Source organism: Thermobia domestica, chromosome 18 (assembly GCF_964235325.1).
Source record: "Thermobia domestica chromosome 18, izTheDome1.hap1.1, whole genome shotgun sequence".
Classification (NCBI taxonomy): Eukaryota; Metazoa; Arthropoda; class Insecta; order Zygentoma; family Lepismatidae; genus Thermobia; species Thermobia domestica.
Window position 1 is genome coordinate 122,579,890 of NC_137471.1, and position 23,907 is coordinate 122,603,796.

Below are 23,907 nucleotides of genomic sequence, written 5' to 3' on the forward strand. Positions count from 1 at the left end.
CGTTTCGTGGTTAACACTATTGTAAATGACAGAATGCTAAGTATTCTTTTTGGTAATTGTCTTTTCAACTGCTACAAGCATTGATTTTTTTTAATTTTTATTTTTTTAAAAAAATATATACATTTCTTAAATGTTGGCGATCTCTTAGGAGTCAACAAAAAGCATCCTCACTCGATGAAGGGGTTTCGGAGACAGTAATGAGCCAACCAATCATGTTAAATATTTATATATATTTATAAATTTCCTGCTCCTCTCGTTCCTTCTACAGTACCCAACACTCTTCCCTGCAATGCCTACTATTTCTCAATAATTTTTGTTTTTCGAAGCTACGCACAAAATACAAACGCTTTACTCATTGTAAGAATGGTTTGCTTTGGAATGTTGACATTCATTGCCGTGTAAACTTAAAACGAAGATAATTACAAATCCCTTTGGAATGTAATACTTCATAGTCTTCGGATAGGAAACAAAATGGATGGGTAATTTCCAGCTTTCAAACTTACAAACCATAGCAATGCAAAGATGGTAAGAAGACTGACGTATGTAAACATCTTGTATAAAGTTGTTGATGAATAGATTTTAGTGTGAAAAGACAGAGCTGATTTAGTGAACGAAGTAAATTTTATGTCATCCGAATGTCACTTTTGATTAGCATAATAACATGTAATGGTCAAAAGGTAGGAGTAAGTCACAGAATGTATCTGTTGTGATGCGTCTCAGAGTCAATATATCACAATTAATGGTTATATTGCTCTTTGCTTCTACATAGTCCCAGCCCTTGTACTGCTTCAAAGACTCCCAGGGCAATGTCTTTATTTCCTTTTCTCCCTTCGACCTTCTTTGTTTCTCATCTCAAAAGGCTGTTATTCATTGACAGAGCGAGCATCATCCTTTCTCTCTCAGTGCTGGAGGAGAGGGAGAAACAGGGTGATTCATCAGTTATTTTATCTCTGACAGAACTCATACTGTCAGACACGTCATCCCTTTTGGATCGCAGGGGTGGCAACGAGGGAAGATGCTATTTAAGATCTTCTCTCTCCCTGGAGAACTCTGATTGCATATTCATCTCAGAGGATATCATTCACTGGAAATGTTCAGCCACAAACACCACAATGTATAATGACTCCAGAACAAAGTCCAACGAACCAATATGTTACTGTACTATTATACAATGCTGTTATGTCTTACACTGATTTCATGATAGTTGCCATTATAAATATCAAATCTTATTTTTCTTACAAAGTTTCCATCTGACTGTGTATTTATTCTTTATCTATTACATATTGAAACCTAATTCAAGGTTTGAAGTTTAAGTCTAGTGTAAAGATTTAACGTTTTAAAGGTCAGTTCGTTTTAGTGGTCAATCCAGTGTTGCCAGATTGGGCTACAAGTAGCGGATTGGGCGATTTTTTAAATGTCCTCGCTACTAAAATTTCAAATTGGGCGACATGCTACTTCTTGAGCTACTTTTAATACTCTGCAGGCTAAAACTCTTAAGAATTCGCTTCTTTCTTATTTTCATATATATATATAACCACACATTATTAATTTTATATAATACAATGTAAAGTTTTGTTTGTTGAATACACAGAGAAAAATCCATTCTCCGTACAGCGGTATATTGTATATACAAATATACGGTAGACCCTATCCTCTTGCTTACTATAGAAATCAGTACGGAGCATACGTTATCCGTATGCTACATAGGCACTGCCCTTAGATGTTACATCATGCCATTGCAGGATGTCTGACATCTAACAGTTTTCCGTATATCACATGCATATACTTATGTTACCTTCGTCAGCTATATGTTATATATATGTCCATTTGTATGTGAGATCCTGACCGCCTACATTGTTTCATACAGAAAGTACGTATAGATGGAACACTTATACAGAAAGTATTATAAAACATGCGTTTTCAGTTATACGTCTGCTGTACGTTAAGTCCAAAAACTACAGGAATTACGCATGTAACCTATCTTTTTAAGTACGAAACCTACAATTTTGATTCTGTTACTGTCTCAGTTAATGCCTAGGCCTTATAGTTGTACGTAACTAGTGTAAACGTGAACATCTCAAATTCAATCCTGTTGCTGTATTATCCACATTAACATAATAAGTAAATGGAATTATAATAAAAATTTCAAAATACGTGGCTCCCAGATTAAGAATTTAGCAAAAGAATTAAAGAAATGAGTAATGACAGTCAAAAAGCATACTGTAAACATTGTAAAGCGTATTTCAGGGTTCACAAAACTAGCTTACTGGTGTACTTATATATCTTTTTTTAAAAAAGAAAAAAAAGTAGTAATTCACATTAATATTATTTAAAATGAAAATTCCCTCCCGTGGTTCTAGTAACTAGCGTGGGGTCCCGAGTTAGATTCTCGGAGAGAGTGTCTTGGAATTTGAACTCGTTACAGTGGTCCGGATTCAATCTAAAACTTAGCTCATGTGTTATATAACCTCGGTGCTGAAAAGAGACGACAAACCACGATCAACCAAGCAACCTAAAACGTAGAAATATAAAATTAGAACACAGTTACAGGGCTGAATGACAAGAAATTTAAGACATAGATAGTATATGTAAATAGACGGAAGGGTCGGATTAAGGGGAAGGTTTAGGGGGCTTTAGCCCCGGGCCTCCACTCTGAACAAAATCTTAACTTACTGTCTAAAAAGAGTCATACAAAATACAAAATAAAATATGATCAAAAATATATTAGGCGAAGTGAACAGGAGCCACATATTTTTTCTAGCTCCGGGCCTCCAGATGGGTTAATCCAGCTTGATAGACGGAAATTCGAATTTGATTCGAAGGAATGTCTTTCACAACAAAAATAATGCATTTCCATTTCATTCTATTCTTGAACAAATATTGAAAATTTGAACGTTTTGCTTCACTGTAAGTTTTAACGTTTTCCCAGTAGTTTCTAGATAAGGATAGACTATGTCAGAGGACACCGTGAAGCATAGTTTGGAAACCATCTGTCATATGCCATAAGCAAAGGACCTTGCACAATCCTTATGAACATTGGATTTCGGTGTAATTGCTTGAAACTGCGATATGTTGTAGATCTTGTCATCCTGAAAAAAAAAATCTCAATGGGCACAACCACCAATCACTGACCGTTCGGCCACTACAGGGACACTTTTTTTAAAACAGCTGAAGATAATAAATTTCTGGATTTTAGCGGAAAAGTCTGGAACCGTAATATATTGTAGATCTTATTAATGGGCATAACTATCAAACACTGACTACCCGGCCGCAATGAGGCCACTTTTTAGAAAACAGCCTAAGGTAATGATATTCTGGGATTTTGGTGGAATTACATGAAACCGTGAAAATGTTTAGTTCTTCTCATCCTTAGAAAAGGTCACGAATGGGCGCAAACACCCATCAGGGGCTGTTTGGTCACTGCCTGGCCACTTGTTTTAAAACAGTCTAAATATCAATATTCTGGGATTTGGAAGGAGTTACTTTAATACGCTATAGGTTACAGATCTTATCTTGATGAAAAGTCGCGATTGGTAGTTGGTGTTACACTGCATAGTCTTCGAGTTTTATATCATCTTGGCCTTGGATTAGGGATGCGTGATATATGAAAACCACTGCGCGTCTCGTTTCGAATTACTGTAGTTGGTTTATTTTATTTACTGATTAGAGTGAATCCGATGTTAGTTGGTGTTACATTGCAAGCTTCCTGATTAGAGTGAATCCGATGTTTGAGGGTGAAGCAAGGTAACCAGACGTCCCGTTTTAGCCGGGACAGTCCCTCATTTTCAATCGCTGTCCCATTTTTTTCTGATTCTCAAACGGGACGTCTAAATGTCCCGTTTTTAAGCAAACACGACCCAGGTGTCTCGTAATTATTATCCAAAATATAAATGGCCAATGCAAATTCTACACCCTTCCGTACCAATACTCATTGGGAAGGTTCAGCTGTGTCTGGAACCTCTGAATGTTCAAATGGGAATTGAGTGTTCTGTGCTTCAAGTAGAAATTGAGTTGGAATTCTGAATGTTCCAGTAGTTAAAAGTATTGTTGAGTAGTACTTAAGTTAGAAACGCTGTGTTATCATTTTTACTTGTGTATTTTGTGAATTAAAAACACTGCTGAGTCCCAAAATGCAATGTGGAATGCCCCCCTCCCCGTCGCCGATTCGTATGTGTCCCGTTTTTGAAAGCAAAAGTTCTGGTCACCTTGAGGTGAAATGCTTGATGGATCAATTCGTCTGCCCTCGCATTTTTAAAGGTTCAAGTCAATAGCAATTATCTTATTGCGGACGTCATGATTCATAATGAATGTAAACAACTTCATCTCGCACTTCGAGAGTCATGAGTTCGCTACATCTTGCTTCGGTTGTTGGTAGTGAGTTTTGTCACAGTTCATCGTACACGTACATCATGAATGTAAATGACCACAATTTCAGGTGTTCGGACACGTTTCGGAATGATTTTTGCCTTGTTCAAAACATATCCTGTCTGACGCCATTTTCTGACTAATCGTTGCATTGCACTCTTTGCTGGCACTTTGACACCATGAAATTCATGAGCAGACAACTGACCATACTCTTTCTACGAATTTGTTTTCACATAACTTTCCACAACGAACACCCTTTGCTGCACTGTGAGTATTATCTTCACCTGTGTACTGCTCAACTCACACTGACACAATCCGCACAAAGAACTGAACCGATGGTATGCGTATACGTGGTGTGCGCGTCACGTGATGTGGTTCCATGCATACATTCACATCCAATCGTATCCACTCGTCCGGGCCACTTTTATTTTAGCAACCCTGTATAATATAATATAGTTCTAATATAATATAATATAATATGAAGACAACAACTCAGTTAAATGTAATTTTCTATTTATCTGATTCGCTGCCTTCAAGGATAAGTGCTTTCCTCTTAATTATAATTCTGCAACTTCTAGTGTTGCCCATTAGATACATTCGGGATTATCTCGTCCTGTCCTGAAAGTAATGTTTCTTGTCGCAAAATATACATGTATCTTATTATGCCTTCCATGAAGACTTCTGTCTCGTCTAGTATTTTCTCAGGAAAATTCTGTCACGTCTCGTCTTGGGTGCAACTCGAATATACCTTGTAACAATATACAAGTAGGTTGTTCAAGTGTGACGAAAGCGCACATAATTTTTTTGTAACACAGTAAGGATATTTCACTTGTCAGTTGTGTGTCACATTGTACTGGAAGTATCTATATATTAAAATGCTAGGTTTATATATTTGTCTCCAAAGAAAAGTTTATATATTTGTCTCCAATCCTTTCGACAATGAGGTCTCGAAAACCATAAGTGATAGAAAACGTGCCGTTCTCGCTGGTCGATTCCGAGTTTTGTGTAGATTGTCGAATTCTTATTGAATCTTTAAAAAGCATGGCCGTTATTTCTTTATTACATTCTAAGCGTACGCTGGAAGTATTGATTTTTTTTTTTTTTAAAGTAAGCATCATATTCTGTAAGTTATACATTCCAACACAACATAGTTGTGTACAGAGGTTGTATATCCCTCAGGCATTTGTTTCATGGCCAAATAATAATGAAAAACGAAGGATTCTCTAGGCTAAAATGAATCTTTATGTTTGGAATGTTTTGCCCAATGAATACCATATATCACTGACATAATTAACTACGCATGCAATGTATTTGCTTATTACATACTGCATAAAAGAAGAAAGAAAACACTGATGATACATGAACTAGAAACTCCAACCGGAAGTAGGCTCAATCTTGCAAACGGTTCAAAAAATCTCCCCTTTGTGGTACCCCTTGCTGACTTTTATCAAGACGTCTTTCTCTTGTGTCTGTAAAGGGACAATTACAGATGTTGTGAGGAGTGACAAGGAGATTCATGGTCATAAGTGAAAGATGCGCTGTGTAGAGAGCGCAGGTTCAGCTAGTTCTACTTTTAAATTGTTAATATATGTAGAACGCACCTGTTTAATAATATCCACCCAGCGATATTATTTTCCACGGATAAAATTAGGTGGGTAAAACGGCAAATCAATACGGAAGTATATGTACACTCATGTCCAAAATGATTGTCGCATGTCTATAAATATTGTTGTACGAATATAAATTGATAACGATTTCGTCCGGTATTTCTTATAATGTTAGTTAATGTTAGTATAATGTTAGTGTATAACCGGAGAAACATATATGTGGTAAATTTCATGTCAAAAGAGCAGTAAATAAGAACAATATAACGAGAAAAACCTTTAGCAATATTTTTAGTTTACTCATTCTAATTTTCGTATTTATAATTCTTTTCCTATCAAATTTACCACAAATATACATTTCCCGATTATACACATGCTAACAGTATTAAAAGTACCGAGTAAAATCATTATCAAATTATCTTCCCTTAACAAGATAATTACAGATATCGACAATCATTTTGGACATGATTGTACATATTAGATGTGATTAGAAAGAGAGAGAGAGAGAAATTAGATGGCATATTGCCTGAAAAATAAGAGTATCCTGAAGAACGTATAATACTAGAAAGTACGGTGGAAGGAAAAAGGAGGAGGTGAAACAGAGTAGAATCGATCATTTTCATGGACCTCATGGACCTCATTGAAGCAGATAATTGCTACGACAAGACGAAGAGGTTATGCGGTCGTCGTGCATTAAAGCTTCTAGCTTTGCGACAAGTATATATATATAACTACGATAATGACTGTGATTTCGTAGAATTAATTCGCACACGTAAAAACAAGAGTATAATGCTTTGAATTTCTGAAAGAAAGTCTGTATCGAATGGTGATAAACTTCTTTATCTTCATCAATCTTCTTCCCATTTCATCACCATTATAAATACATTCAATATATTAAGAAAAAAGATGCAGATTTACTGTACGGATTCACATATTTGTAAAATTTTCAGAACAAATTTGTAGTAATATTTTAATAGACCAGGGTGTAAATGATCCATGTTTTTCCGTGTTCTATTCTTTGAAATGCATATCTCCGTAGAAATACATTAATGGAAATCAACCTGTTAAGCATGTATTTGCCCATATTGATCACAGTATACAAAGATGAAGTCAGTGTGGTACCTCATGACGCGCAACCATAGAAGTGACTGAGAGTTAAGGGATTCACATATTGGTGAAATTTATGTTAGTAATTTGTTATGTTATTTTGGAGCACAAATATGCAAGCAATGAAAACACATCGTGATATTAGTTATAACGTCCTTGGCAACGTACAAATAAATAATTCAACACATCATGTAACGTTTTTATGTCATATACAGTGTTTGGTACTTATGTATATACTCACCGTCGCTGGCGCGCCTACCTCTTACGGGCGCACCCGCGCGCTACCACACGGGTCCCCTGTTGCGCTCCTGTCCTGACTGTGTTAAATAGCATTCGTGCTTTTTAGAGGCTACCTAGCATAACTTGTTAGTGTACTGTTACGATAGTTCTTACAGTGTACGTACGTACACTGAACCCCCCTTAAATGAATCTGCCCAGATAAATACAAATCCACATCCAAAAAATAATTGTTTACGATGCAGAGAGCCAATTTACTGAATAATAAGTATATATCCTATGCAAAACGTGTTTATGTTTGGATCGGTATAATAAATCTTCATAAAAAATATGGAGAATTATTAAATAACTATTCTACTCTGTATGTTGTCATATCAACAAAAGAACATCTGCTTCCTTAGTTAATATTAGTGAATCTCTTGTTTTGTGAACAGGATCTTCCACAAATATATCCTGGAGATCGCACGAGGAATTTAACCTGTAAAGAACACACATGACTCAGGAAATTTATAACTCTGTGGCTTCTTCTTAGAAATACGAGAAAAGAATGTACAACGTTTCCGGCTGGTTTGAACTCTTGACCCTCGCGATATTCAACAGGTCGTTGGGAGTTTTTTATATTCACTTCATCACAATCACAATGAGCAAAAAAGTATCTTTTTTTTTTTTATTTTAGCAACACTGTGTGGCGAGGCTGAACGGCGCCACCGTACAGGAATATAACCCATGTGTAGAGAAACACTTATGTTTACAATGCCTCATACCTGCGCAGTGACTCATCGCTATGTATTTACACAATATATCCTTTTACCTGCTTGGCAGTATCAACTAAATGGATTGTCAATATGTCTATGGATGTGTCATGTGCAACCTAATCAATTAATAATTAGCCTATATGCTTTCACTAACAAAATGGCAAATATTAAAAATTGTACAGAATTTTCACACGCCATTTTTCAACAAAAGCGGAAGTAATTTGCTGAGCAGATAATATACAGGGTGTTTCAAAACAACACCGACAATGTTTAGGAGGTGATTCCGGACACAAAGATGAGACAAAAGTATACATCAACCAGGGTGCACAAATGCTATCTTTCGGAATTACAGGCTGGCGAAAACATGAAAAAAAAAATGAACTTTAAAGGTTCATAGCTCCAAAACTACAGGACCTACCGTAGTCGGATCAAGACTTCACTTAGGAACTAGTATATGCCCTATCCAACTTTCAGAATCCTGTGGTAGTCTACTTTCGCATCAATTTGTATAGAGGTAGTTTGAGAATACTTCTGATCATATGCCCGTAGCCAAACTTCCTCTATAAAAATTGCTTTGTGAGTACCTTAGTATTCTGAAATATGTAGTTTTGGATTGCATACATACCAACATATGTCGGCATTGCCAATTGTGTGCAGCACTTCGATGACATTCCCAAACCTGATAAAACACTTCAAAATGTGCTTACGCTGCCCGAACGTCAAGCGTGCTCCTGCCATTTTCTTAACCGTGCTGACAGTACTGACATATGTTGGGAGAAAAAACATACTGCAACATACTTAAATTTCAGAGCAACTAGCTGAACCTGCGCTCTCTACTCAGCGCTTCGTTCTATTATGACTATAAATCTCCTTCCCACTGTGCATATGTCTCCTTACTCACACAAGTAAAAGATAGGAAACTCACAAAGAAAGTGAATTGCTATGTATAGATGTTGGAGTGAGTTTGTAGCATTTGTAGAAGTAACATATCAAGTGGAAATATTTTTTTTTTAATAAATCCATATCCGTCCGAGTACGACTCATTGCGTCTCTTGAGGCCTTTGAAGTTGCCCAGCATGCAATAGGTTTCACCATTCAGATTTAAGCAAAGCGCCTGCAATGTCCGTCAACCCGCCATGCATAACTTCTCTACTGGATGCCTAACACCATAGTGAAATGAAATGAAATCTTTGAGTTGAGTTGAGTTGATTTTAGTTTAACGTCCCTTTCAGCAGCGAGGCTATATGAGACGTGGACCTACTGATTAACGTGGAATCCGAACCACATGAGCTCCCGCCGGGAATCGAACCCGGGTCTCCCACGCCAAAGGCGCGTACGCTAACCGCTTAGCCACGAGGGAGCTCTATGAAATCTTTGAGTTTTACGTCCCACGGTTATGCCGGTTAGGCTAAAGGAGACGGTGATATTGAATAATGAATGAAATGGTGGAATGAAGAAAGTGGGAGGAAACGGGAGAACCCCGAGAAAACCCACGCACACGGTGTTTGTCCACCAAAAAAAGTTCACTGACCTAACACCGTAGTATCGGCCTGTAATAATGTTAATGTTATGGGCTCAAAATGGGCCCTAGAATGTTGAATAGAACAATAACGACACGGTTTTTTGAAAATTTAAATGAGAACTCCACAATCTACTCAAAATTTGGAATCGACCAGTGAAAAGGGCACGTTCCTAACACTTGTGGTTTTCGAGATTTTATTGTCGAAAAGATTGCGGACAAACATAGCATTTTAATAGATACATTGTCGATGCCAGTATCCTTACACAGGATAACAAAGAGTGTATACATTTTTCTGGCGGACTCTGTATTCATGGTAACGGTACTTTAGAACGTAAAAGCAGGCACAATTGTCAGAGAGTTTTAAATAAAATTTGAGATAAAATCAAATATCTACATCTCTACTTTAGAGGTAGAGATGTATGATATGTTGTCCGCCTTTTTCCTTCCTTGAAAAATAAGTTTTTTTTTCTTTTTTAATGTGTCTATATATAATTTTACGCGCTCTTTTAAGTGATATGAAGTCTGAAGTTATATGGTTATAAAGATACAGACTAATAAAATGTCGGAAGTCGTTGAAAAATAATGTTTTTTTTCTTCTATTGTGAAATTTTATAAATACTATGTTGCTAATTTAGCGATTTCGTCGCTGGACCTAACGACGGTGGACCATGCTCTTTAGCGAAAAATAAAAGCGCCTACAAAAAAGTAACTCTAATGACAAAAATACAATTTTGTGATTAAAAAAATTAACAACTTGACAAGATTGCTCAACAATGCCGTACCGTCTGTAATTTACAAGATATGGCACAAAAGATCCTGTGTAATTTTGGATAGAGGTAAGCACACACCACGATGCTGGGTATAGAATAGGGATGGGCAAAACCGGATTTTATAAAAACCGGAAACTGGTTTCTAGAAAACCCGAAATCCGAAAAACCGACATTTCGGTTTTCTAAAAAAATCGGATTCGGTTTTCTCCAAGACCGGTTCGGTTTTTCACAGAAACCGGTTCGGTTTTCACCGAAACTAGTTTCGGTGAAAAGTTTTGGATAACGCAAAACTATTTCTGTGGAAACGGAATCGGTTTCCGGAGAACAATGAAACACTGTTCTGGTCAGAAATAAAACCAGTTTTAGAAAAAACTGAAACTGGTTTTGATGAAAAACTGAACCAGTTTTGGGGAAAACCGGAACCGGATTCTGTAAAAACCGTTTTATTGACAATTTTCAAAAATCGGTTTCGGTTTTCTGAAAATTAGAAGTCGAAAAAACGGTTTTTGTGCCCACCACTAGCATAGAAACTCATTCGGCTCTTTGAGCAATTTAGATTTCACAGTTTTGCCTTTATCTTACTCAAACACAGAATTTGAACGAGTATTTAGTAATATAAATATAGTGAAATCCAAATAGCGTAATAGGTATGAGTTGCCTGTGCTAAATGCTATTTTAAAAGTACATCATTTTTCAGATCATTTAGACAGAACTTTTTGCATACCCATTCCCACTCCATCACCTCAACCCCATGCTTCATGTGCCACAGAGAGCGAAAAAACGGCGAAGAATTTGAAGTTTTCTGGGACTTGAATAGGAGTACCTTAACACATATTTGCTTATTATTTTCATGTTTAGGAACAAATCTAGCAATTCACAATTTCAGTTGACAACTAACTAGCGACTGTATTTGGTCTACTGTTGGCAGCACAGTTGCGGATCTAGAACGTAAAAACTGAGGGGGCAGCTAGAACCAGACTATCATAGGTATTTATCATGAGTTCACGATCTTTCAGGCCCCTGCAGAAGTTTCTAACTTAATTCCCTCCAGATGGACATTGTCACTAGGTTGAACGTTGGCATTGTGGAGTATCGTTTTACATATTGCACAACAGAAAGACTGCAACTGAAACTAGCCTATATCTAATGTTTCGAAAATTTTCCAAAAAAGAATAACAGGCAACGTTTACTATAAACTTTCAAGTATACGGGTATATAAAGAATAGCTTCAATTATTTTTTCATTCAAAAGATTGGGGGGCCTAGACCCCCAGGCTCTGAGTAGGACCGCCACTAACAATAATGTATAAATGAATATAACAATCGACCTTATACCCCTGAGGTAAAAACACATCTACAAACCATGGACGAATAATATATTTTTTAATATTTTCTTAATACCAATAAAAAAAAAAATACTAAACGTAATAAGCAACCAGGGAGATGACCCTCCTAGAAAGTTTTCTTCGGACGCCCATGTTACAAACTGTTCATTATAATTTTTAATTATGAATTTCTCGCACCACTTCTGAAAAGATAAGTTTCGACTGTGAACTAGTTTGAAATTGTATTTAGCTCTCAAATATTTCATTTTTAAGTAATTAATGTACGCTTATAAAGCCGGTTTGAAAATGTTGAAGTGAGTTGGGATGTTAAACTCCTAGCAAGCCAAAATCAGTGGAGCTGCCTGATTCGACTTAGAAAACAAAGTAGAATCTCGCTAAAGTTTGGTTTCTGCGGCGATGAAACTTTAGATTTTAAGATTAATTCATAAATTGGTTAACCCTAGAAAGGTAAACTACGTAAATTTTACGTATATGAGCTGGAAACACTGGTGTGACGTAGCAGGAACTGTGTGTAGAAACACCAGCTTCTAGATATGCTATCGCGGGTTAGTTGGCTTGAAATTCTCACGTAAATAACTTCGGTAGGTGTTATGTTATCTGTGCCAAACGATTGACTGTAGAACCTTGTACGTAAATTTGACGTATGTTTACCTTTTAACGTAATATCTTACACGTAAGTTTAGCGTGTGTTTACCTTTAGCGTTAGTTTTTCCTGCATGCATCTTTTACGTATGTTTACCGTCAATCGAACATTAATATTCGTAAAGATGTAATTATTACTACAAAAATGAACGTGTGTGGTACAATACATAGCGAGGAAGCTATTTTACGAATATTAGAGGAGACATCAGACTCAGAAATGGAGGAAGATAACGTTCAATTTGATGTGAAATCAGAAGAAGAAGCAGATGACTCCGACAAGAATGCAGATTACTATCCCAGTGAAAGTGATATTGAACAACATTTTGTCAGCTATTCCAACTGTTGAATGTGAAACCTCAAATCCAACCAAAAAGCGGAAAGTTGCCAAATGTAGTAAAAACGAAAATAGCAGTCAAGCCACGCATTCAAGAGAAGAATCTGAGCAAAATAAGCAGATAGGGCAGTATATTTTAGAGCTGAGAAGGCAAATGAGAGACTTCCAATTAACGAAATGCAAGTGGCAGTTAGTAGTGTTACTAACTTGCTAGGAAATAATGTTTTTCCTGGAACACAAATCCAGTGACAGATTCAAGTGGGAAAATCCCAAGAAGAAATATTCTTCATTTTAGACCTGGCCCTACTCCTACTGCGGCTTCTGTGCTCGAACCTCGGGATTGCTTCAATCTATTCTTTTCACAGGATATTATTGACTGTGTTCTTCATACGAATGACGAGCTAGTCCGACAGAGAAAAAACTACAAACAAGAGACCAGTCGAAATATCTCAGACGTCACCTCTGAGGAATTACATGCTCTATTCGGAATTTTAATTTTAGCAGCAGCTTTACAACACAATTACCTCTCGACGGAACTTTCGTTTGATGGTTCTTACTGTGGTGAGAGATATAGAGCTACTATGTCAGAGACTAGGTTCAAATTTCTTATAAATTGACTTCGTTTCGATTCCCGAGAAAGTAGAGAAGAAAGAAAAAAGAAAGTAGGCTTGCTCCAATAAAAGATATTTGGGAAATGCTTTTGCGTAACTGAGGTGCTTACGTCACAATAGACGAACAGTTAGTGGGATTTAGAGGGCGCTGTGTTTTCCGCATGTTTTTGCCATCGAAGCCTGATAAGTACGGTTTGAAAATAGTTATGATGTGTGATAATTCATCGAAATACATGATAGATGCTGATCCTTATCTTGCAAAGGAAATAACGTCTCCAGGAATTCCAGTACCTGATTATTTCGTTCGAAAGCTTATATCGACCATCAAGGGATCTAACCGTAATATCAAGATGAATAATTGTTTTTTTAGTGTGCCATTAGCACAGGAACTCTTGCGAGGAAACCTCACTGTAATAGGTACCATGAAAAACAAGAAAGAATTACCTGTAGAATTCACCAACTTAAATTTCCAGGAACGAAAAGTTGAAACAAGTTTCTTCTTACACCATGAAGATCTTACAGCAGTTTCTTTTCGACCTAAATCTGAAAAGCTTTTTACTGCAGTTTCATCTATGCATTCAAATGCAGCTATTCTCGAGGCATCAGGAAGACCGGAAATAATTAGAAACTACAATGACACAAAAGGAGCGGTGCCCATTTTTGACCAGATGTGTCATAAGATGAACTGCAACAGAAAAACAAAACGCTGGCTCCTATGCTTTTTCTAAAATATGTTAAACATAGCAAACATCAATTCTTACGTTATCTACGTTCACCACTGTTCAAAGAATTATGGAGACGGAAGAAAGCCTCTTAGTAGAGTTAATTTCATGCTTGTTCTCTATAATCAATTGACTACATCATGGCAGAAACATCGATTGATAATCCCTACTATCAGAAGCAGTCTAAAGGAAACCATACAAGGACTTCTCTCAGAAATGGAAGTACAGAAGAACAAAAGACAACGGTGTTGTCAGGAAGTGAGAAAGGAAGTATCTCCCAAGAAGAAGGAAGTGCCAAGGTTACCTCTCAACAGGCTGCAAGAAAATACTGTCCCTACTGGCATGTAATGTGAAAGAATTATTGAATATCACTTCAATATTTGCTATTAACGAAAATAATGAGTGATATATCTAGACTTTCTCAGAGGTTTGTTCGTAACTGTTAATAATGTTTATTTTGCTTTTTTTCTATGTACTTTTTTAAAAAAAATAAGATAATAATTGTACTGTATTACTGTTCAAACAATAAGGTTTCAATTTTGGAACCTTAAGCAAACCAACAATAATAGTCTCTACGTGAATCGTATATCTATAGGTCATTATGTAGTGTGTACGTAAATATTACGTATGTTTACCTTTAATGGGTTGATAGTGAAGTTTGCCTTTTTAGGGTTAAATCCGAGGACTTATGTTGTCAGTGCTCTCCACTTCCCTTTAAGGAACATTGTGACCAAAACATTTGATCTTTCCTTTATTTAAATAAATAAATAAATAAATAAATAAACTTGTTAGAAACAAGAAACGCGCTATGATGCAGATAAGATCATCTGTAAGTTTCTGTAATCGCATAATGAGATCATACTCTGTGAATGTTGCACGTCAGGTTCGCAAGGGCGGAAGTAAGAACACGAGGCTTCCCGAGCACCAGTGACTAAACGCATGCTCACATAAGTTTTTACAGCGCCATTGCGGCAATCAGAGGAACTAGTTGGGATCGGCTGGCGAAGGTGAAGAAAAGTACTCGAGTCGAGTTCAGATTGCGGGTGGATGGTGAAGGGAGGTTGTTCGCGTTGCTGCTGAAAGTAAGCTAATTTATATTTTTGACAAGGGAAAAAAAATCTATATCTAGTGAAGTTATATGTCAAACTAGTGACTGTGTATGTGTATCTGTAAGTGCTAGTGTTAGTGAGCGATGGCCATGTAACATTGATTGGTCCAGCAGTTACTGTTTGGACCGGTCCGTGGTGATCATTGTTTATCTGAGTGACGTCATCGTATGACGATAATGATGCCCCAGCAAGAGTCAGCGGGAACCACTGTCTACGTAACTCCTCAGGTGAGAGAAGAAAGACTATTAAAATATTAGGGTAACAGTTGTTAAGGGAGAAAAATTCACATTTTTATCATATTAATAAGTAGGTAGGAACATGTTCACTTCCATATGTTATTCCGTATGTCTCAATTATTCGAAGTTGAATTTAATAAACTACTTTATTTATTAGCTTGAGAGACAGGTGCTTAAGTAGCCCGGATTCACATATGTACCATAAAAAAAGAAGAAGAAAGAGGAAAAAATTCCTTTTCTCAGACACTATTCTCAGTGATAGTGATCTTCAGAGTTCAGAGTCCAAAGTTCCATCGTACACAGCGTGTCGTATCTTGCTTGCAATGACCTTTGTGTATTATTCCGGAGTACCCCTGTTTGGGAGAATATGCCCAGTTGTTTAGAGTAAGTCCGTCATCCAGGCCCGCAACTAGAGGGGGCTTGGCTCTCCCTAAAGTTTTCGTGGTTCCCTAGACTTCAATACAAAATGCCATCATTAATACAAAAAAAGATAGATATGTATAAGATAATTTTTTAATAAGTTAGCCCTCCCAACCCCTTGTGGCTGGTTGCGGGCCTTCGTCATCTCAGAATTTCCAAAATAGCCTATATAAAAAAAGAAATACTATGGAACTTATATCTTATTAAGGGTATTATCTTTTAAATATGTTATGCAAACAAAATATCAGTTTCCCTCTCAAAAGAAAACTTGTGTCTACACTACTAATCCACTGATTATGCCCTATCCCTTAGCCAGCGCTATTTCAGATTTGGCTTGGAGGGGAGAAGACCCCTTGAATATAAGTCAAATTACCCTTTTTTCACTAACTTACTACCATTCTATTGATAAAATCTATATAAATCTCAAACTGGGGGGCGGGGGAATGCCTCTCCTTGCCCCGCCTAAATGACGCCGCTGCTTAGGAACATGAATTGAGGGAGGAGTTTGGGTTATCTCTTGGCAATATCCAGGGAGTCAAAAAATATTGCGGAACATCAGAAAGTTGGTTGTTACATAAGAATGAGAGTGATGGTCGTGGTAGCAGGACTATCAATACTGCATTATTGATTGAGAAATATGTATCTGAAACTCAGGAAAGACGCAGTTGGCCTCCATAATTGACTCCCCTGAACGTAAGTGTATTAAATGTCCATGTCAGAGATGAATCTTCTCTGATTAGTCATTGATGTGGCTTGCAGCGTTGATACATGAAGTCTAGATTATGTGGAAATTTGGGGAGGAGAAAACCACCCTCCTAAAATACATAAATAAAAGTTACATATAATAAATCAGTCTTTGCCATACTGCCGTATATCAAGCAATTTTGATTATCCCCCCCTCTTTTCGGAATAATCTTGGAAACAATTGGGGGAATTATTATCATGTAGGCATGTATAATCGAAAAATCAAGATATGCTATGAGTAGTTACTTGATTGGGGAAAGAGCCGCCTTGGTTCAGTGGTAGAGCGCTCACCTCTGGTGCATGGGGTCCATGGTTCGATCCCAGCTTGCACCAAGTGAACGGATAAAGACTTATGCATGGGTTTTCCCGGGATTCTCCCGTTTCCTCCCACTTTCTTCATTCCACCATTTCACTGATTTCTCATCAGCATTGTCCCCTTTAGCCTTGTCGGCATAGCCGTGGGACATATAATTTAAAGATTTCATATCATTTTTGATTGGGAAAAGAACGGTATTGCCGGCTTAAATGATGCTATTTTTTCTTTGGTGTATTTTCTTATCGCAGGCAAGTTATGTTGATTTCAGAAATACGGCCGTTTAGTAAACGATAATAGAGTTTCTTGTATTTCAAATGTGGAATAGGATATTAATACACGAGCTTATTTTTCCGACGAAATCATAGGGCTACATACAGTAGCTTTGACTGTGACTGAAGCTAAGTGCAAATTTTAAATTTGTAGTTTATTGTATTATATTCCTGTTACTGTTATATATATATATATTAAATTCGAACAATCTGTATGAGTCCCTAGTTCTAACTCAACTCGCGGCTATTGGGACTTTGTGATGGACAAACTCTTTGTACGCGGAGTTCTCCCGTTTCCTTCTACGTTCTTCAATCCAGTATTTCATTTATCACCATCATCAGCATCTTTGTTAGCCTCAATGCGCAAATGTGAACGTTAAACTAGAAATTCCATTACTTTTCCCTTTCCTACAAATCGTACTTTTTTTTCTTTTTTTTAAAAAAATATTATTAGATCTTACTATGATTGGTGTAAGATATGAAGGAATGCTGCAAGATTGTGACCTACAAATAAATGCAAATTACCTTTGTCCTGAATTACTAGTGTCTACTGTCGCAATAACGCTCGCTACGTCACAGGTTTTGAAAATGATGGATTGCTCTAGGAGAGGGGAGAGACCAGTATTTGCTTTCGTGTCGGTCATTTGAGTAATTTTTAGTCTTGGATAACGAAGAGCTACATATATTGCTCGAGATTAACAAATGAAAGCGGTGATTTATTTCTTTTGGTTAAAGTTTCTGATAGCATAGGCATAACTACAAAAAAATAGGGATGGATCAGACTATCCTAAAATGGTGTTAGACCACAGGCTAAAGCTGCTCTCGTTGAAAGGTTGTTTCAATTGTCAGAGGTGAGGGGCTATGCCCTTCCCCCATTGCAAAAGATCCTAGTTACGCCAATGTCTGATAGTAATACAGGGATGTAGGTAGAATTGATGTCCTAGTCAGGGATGCCCAATTTCGCAAGCCCGACTCCGAACGACGTGAACTTCATTGGAATTAGTGAGCGCGAAGTACGTTGAGAATAGTGATTGCCAGGGAAAAAGTGTTGCGGGATGTGCCCAGTGACGACGCCAGCCGTAATTTTTTCGGTGAGGCAGGTGAGAGGCCAGGGGTCTTTTTGAGGGAGAGAACAGTTTTTTTTTTTGGGGGGGGGGTCTTTCGGAGAATGATAGTGGTATATTATTTGACTTACTTGACGATACATGTCTCTGGGCAGACGACAATCGGCGGCGACTATTCTTCTATTATAGTTCATTTGCAACCCTATCGTGAAAATTGTAGGAAGCCCGGCCCCCTAGACCCCCCGTGGATACGGGCCTGCCTGCAAGTGTATTTTTTCTTCGGAATTGTGCTCAAGAGCTTACAGGTAGGGTGGATTCTTACAAATCTGGAAATTCTAGAAAAGTCAGAAAGTATACTACTTTTGTTTTCGATGGCTACTGTTCGAATAGATGTGATGAATATGGTTATTTGGTAAATCTTTCCCGCTCTGTTCCCTGAAGTTAAACAATATAGTGTGAATTCTAATGTAATTGATGTTATTTCATTGTGTATTGGTTTGTTATTGAAGTTTTTACCAAAGCATGCATGATTACTGGTTCTTTAATTTACTTTTTGATAGTAGATTGCAATTTTAAACTACACTGTGGGTCGCATTACCATAGTTACTGGCAGTGGTGATTTCAAGGAGTGTACTGGGGGATTCTTAATCGGAGCAACGCAACCCCTCTCCAGGACCATATTTCAAATCATGATCAAGGTGGATTATCAGTATTTTGCAGTACTACTTTTCATTCCTCGTGTATTGAGATTCCTAAATTTACTTGTTTCAATGGTCTACCCACGTTTCTCATGTAAAATCGTTTTCAGTTTATAAGCTTTTTAAGCTTTTATTACGAAAGCTGTTCCTCTCATACGTAGTTCGTGGCTGCGTAATATAAATCTCTTTTCCTTGGGGCCGGTGCATCTGCCAAGGCAGTTATGCCTCTGGGTAAACTCAATTTGCAATAGTATGCGAATGGGGTGCTAAGTGCTGTTGCAGATTCTGTGTATGCTGATTCCTTTTAGAAAATAAATTGTCCGCTGTGCAGATAGAGAAGTTGGCTGTATGTTTTCCTGTTCCCCTTTGTAGTGTTTTTTGGGGCGTGTGTGAGAGTGGTTGGCCGTGGCATACTTTTTAACGAATGCTCTGAAGATAAGCATAAAGCATGCCACGTCGGGTGCCTGCATCACGACTCTTTACAGTAAATGAAAGTGGTTCTGCGGATGTTCACACGCAACGCGCGGTAATTCCCATTATTCAACACCAAATGATTAGCAGCAACCATGCTTTTAACTTGTTCTATATAAGCACCTTTCATTCCTCGGTTCTTTTGTGTCACTTGGAAAACCAAAAGAAGATGGGATTTGTATTGTCTGAAACTGTGATCCGCAGAATGTAAGAGTTAAAAAAAAAAAAAAAAAAAAAAAAAAAAAAAAAATAATAATAATAATATTAAAGTAAATTGAGGCGTACTATATACTATGTTGAGACTCTCAAACAGCAATAGATTATACAGATTCTTATTGTCTTATATAAGTGTAAAATATTTTTGAGAGCTGTATTCCATAGACAGAAATAGTATCATATCATTACTTACAAAACTCTTAGGTTCTGTTTTCTAAATACTCATGTTCTGTTTTCGATGTTTTCTACCGAAATGTTCCGGCGACAGATGTTTACACAGGCAGTCTAGCAGTCGACTACGCTGTTCGATTAAATCGAACATAAAAAATAAAAGTTGCACGAGTGATGCCAATCCATTTTCCATAGACGATTAGCCAATAATGATGCGTGATACCATCCTCAGATATCCCCAAAGTGGATTCTCATTACTCGTAGAACGTTCAATTATTCTGAATTCAAATCGGTCCTTTGTTTCTGTTCTTTGCTCAACAACGATCGATCTTCACCTTCAGATTATTCAGTAGGGATATTAAAATAATAATAATAATAATAATAAACTATAGGTCTGGATGAATGTTTGCTTCTGATTTGTTCGATATTAGTCTGGACAATAAAATGCTTTGAATTGTTTAGACTGTCCGTAAGGATATAGATGTTTTCACTCCGCTCCATTCTTATTGTTGATTTACGAAGATATTTAATGGATACTGTCTTGCCTTGTGTCCTTCACAGAGCAACAGATAGAATTATGGCTCTGCAGGTATATCCATAACCTTTACTAATATATAAAAGATTAGAAGTAACTTATCAACGGCTTGGCCGTATTACTAGCTACGTAAAAACATAAAATTTGGTCAGAATACTCTTTTCAGCCGGAATGCAATGGGTGAGAAAGGTCTTCTCTCTATGTCACTCTCTCTTTTTTTTTTTTTCAGCAACATAGTCTCACGAATTCCCGAAGCTAATGAGATGGAAGTCCTTGTTAAAAATGTTTGAACACGTGTTTTAGCACTCGAGAATTACGCTCTTAAAGGGGAAAAGAATCTTTTGTAATTTATAATATTAAAATTCCCAACTCTTTATTCATAAAATACCCAATGTGAGGATTTACTTGAGTTGGAGATGTAATATTACGTAGATAACAGCTTTCTTTAAAATAATAATAATAATAATAATAATAAAATGGGCGAACAGTGTTTCAGATATTCAAAATTTACACTTCCAAAGGGAGAGACAAAGAGACAGTTTTTAGGGTTTTCGTTTCATGTTTTTAAATCTCCCCGTGCAAAGAACGTTTACTTTCCTCGTTAAATTTACATGTTTCACAAGAATCGTTTATTGATTCTGGTCAGTCGTCTGAGAATGTGTATCGTACTCTCTTGCCAACGGTGCAATGGGACGGATACCAACGTAATATCTTTATAGTCCATACAAACGTGTGTGGGGGTAAGTATAAGCAATGTTTTTGAGAACGGTCTAGCATGTCCCCACCAAAGGTTCTAGCATTAGATCATTGCCTCTTACGTAAATGAGGTGTGGTCGCTTGTGATTGTACTATTCGCAGATAGATGAGGGTTTTCCGTTTTTGACTTTTATACATAGAAACCATACGAAGGAAGTAAGTAACATGGATTCACTTGTTTCGGTAAGTTTTGCATTTGTGTGTGCATGTCGCATGCAAAGAAAGGAATGAGTCATAACTTTCACGGAACAACGACCGAAGTTCGACGACGTTGCTTTTTTTTTCTGTCAACGAAACGAAATTAAGAAAACGGCGGTTTTTTCTCCAGTCGTAAGAGTGAGTGAATACATCAATATCAAATGAATGTCGGATACATGACCACCTGCAGTGTAGGGTAGGAAGTTGCAATTGCCTCCCGTGGATTTTCAGGTTTTTCGCAATAAGTGTCAAAGCATAACAGTATTCACAAACATGCAAGTCGTATAGGTTACACTATAATATTTAGTATATTGAATACCATGGTGTTTATTTTAGCTAATAAATTATGCAGTGTGTAAATAATAGATGTTTTACATAAATTACTATGTGAACGCGTGTCTTATGATTGTGTATTCGCAACAGTGCTTGTGTTGATCTCTTCCTATCCACTTAGAAAAAGTCTTGCGGGCGGCCATGATGGAAAAGTCCCAAGTTTCCAGATATTTTTTGTTCTTTCTTGATACAAAGGAATCCATAAGTACTTGTACGTAGGTTTTATTTATTTATTTCGGAGGCTCTTCAGGAAAATATCTAATTTTCATTTAGCAGGGGCGGATCCAGGACGGACTTCTGGGGGGGGGGGGTTAATTCTGCTACTTAGAGTTACTTTTAAGAGCACCAAACTCTGGGATAGGTTTTTATTTATATATGAAATAAGAAAGATGTCTCTTCTGGGGTGCAATTGCCCTGATAGCCCCCCCCCCGCTGGATCCACCCCTGCTGAACGCCAAGAGAACGTGAGAGGTTTTCAAAACACGGTCTACACATTTTCAGCTAATGCAGTTCATTTAGCTTACCCAATTGTTTCCAGTGTCTCGGCCTATTTTTGGGCTCTAGATTCAAAATTAACTTCCTCATTGTTTTCAATGTCATGACCTGTCAGTGGCGTCACAAGAGGGAAAGATGTGCCGAGAATGGAGACAGACATTAGAAAATAGGACTTTAGATTCGAAATTGATTTTCTTGGTCGTTTCAGTGTCATTCCCTGTGTGAAAGGAGTCGCCACAAATCTATTTTTGGAAACGCTCGGCAAGAGGTTATTGTGCGTTAAGTGAATACAGGGAGAAAGAAAGGACAAATTAATAATTAATAATAACATCTTTGTAGTAAGAGTTCTGCTCTGATACTTACATATCGCCAAAACCAGGCATTTTGAAGTACTTACATGGTCAGGATATATTGCTGAGTTATGGAAAAAATGAGACTAGGTTTGTCGACTTCATAAATGGTTCTGGACAAGTGTAGAGTCATATTCAACTCGTTCATATTTTGAACAGGAATAGGTGGAATGATGATTTCAGGGGCGACCCAGGGAGAATTCCTTCCTGGGGCTACGAAATCTCCCCGAGCCAACGTGGGTCAAAGTGGCCCCGTGTAGTGTAGTCGCTGACGTTCTTGCCTTTGATGCGAGCGGTCCCGCGTTCGATTCCCGGTGGGGGCATTTGATCGATAAGGTGTAACAGCTTTTTCAGACCAGCCGTCCTGGGTGAAGTTTTTCCTGTGTTTTCTTCATTCACATCAGGCAAATGTCGGGATGATACCTAACATATAGGTCCCAGGATGCTTCCTTCCTTTCCAATTTCCCGGGTAGTGTGATCGCCGAGAGACGTCACGCTTCTACGTGTGACAGGCTGATATGGCCATAGCTGCCGAAAGCCTTTAAATTTAATTCCTAATTCTAATCAAAGTGGGTCAACATGTTTTCACAGTACAGTACTACTTTCATACCCTATTTATTAAAAGCCCCTCCCCGTGGGAGAAATATTCTGAAATCATTAATGTAAATAAGCACAGTAAGAAAAACACAAGCGCACTTAGTGCAATGAATGCCTACAATTTCGCTTGGCCTGCGTCATCACGCTTTTAACACGACAGCATCAAAGTTTAGTGTTTGGATTTCTTTGAAATTGGAATTGAATGTAAATTAAATTGATGTTTTCGTTTTTACCGCCTCTTTTGAACACAAAGGTTATTTTATGAGACACATTAAATGTAGCCTAATTGCAGTAATTAGGTTGGATCAGGTGAAATTAAAAGATGGCTTGATCACAGACAAGACTTCTGGTATCAGAGGGGAAACAATGGGGGACGTTAAAAATTATTGTGCGTATCAAGCAGGTTGAGTAGGACATGGAGGCATATCAAGCTGTGCAAGGATAATGGAGGTGCATATACAGACGTTTTGGACACAGAACTGTAAATATTATTATTGTAGGGATGAAATAAGTTCAGTTGTAACGGGACTTTGCTGCCTTGCACCTTGCAGTTGTTCTCCTCAAACCGTCGGCTCTTCTGCAAATTGCCAGCACGTTAATGACATGCATTGGAGTCATGTAGAAGGCAGCACAGCTAGCGACAACTATTAGCTTGCCTGTGGACTATTAGAAATTAGCGTAACTGACAAAGTAAGATATCTTTGAGTTTTTCGACAAGGATTATGAATATTTAAATAGTTTCGCCTAGATGTTTTTGCAATCCATAAGTGTTAAATGTGTTGTTGCCTGTATAGGGCCTATTAGTATTACAGACAGATATCTTTTGTAAGACTTTAAATACCTAGATAGCTATAGGATGCTTTTACTTGTACGGTTGGTGTAGTCAGTGAACGAACACTTTTAACGCGTGAATTG

General features: G+C 37.5%; 1 protein-coding gene across 2 annotated transcripts in view; it reads left to right on the top strand.

Moving 5' to 3' along the window:
• p130CAS (Serine_rich_CAS and FAT-like_CAS_C domain-containing protein p130CAS) overlaps nt 1–23,907 on the top strand; it is a 224,606-nt gene that overhangs the window by 71,706 nt on the left and 128,993 nt on the right. The window contains exon 1 of one of the 2 annotated variants that reach the window (XM_081747112.1): nt 15,030–15,350. The exons of the other annotated variant lie outside the window; for it this stretch is intronic. Within the exon in view, the coding sequence (XP_081603238.1) occupies nt 15,291–15,350 (60 nt within the window). The 5' untranslated portion in view covers nt 15,030–15,290. Of the gene's footprint in view, nt 1–15,029; nt 15,351–23,907 lie in introns of those variants that run through there. 2 annotated transcript variants of the gene reach the window in all.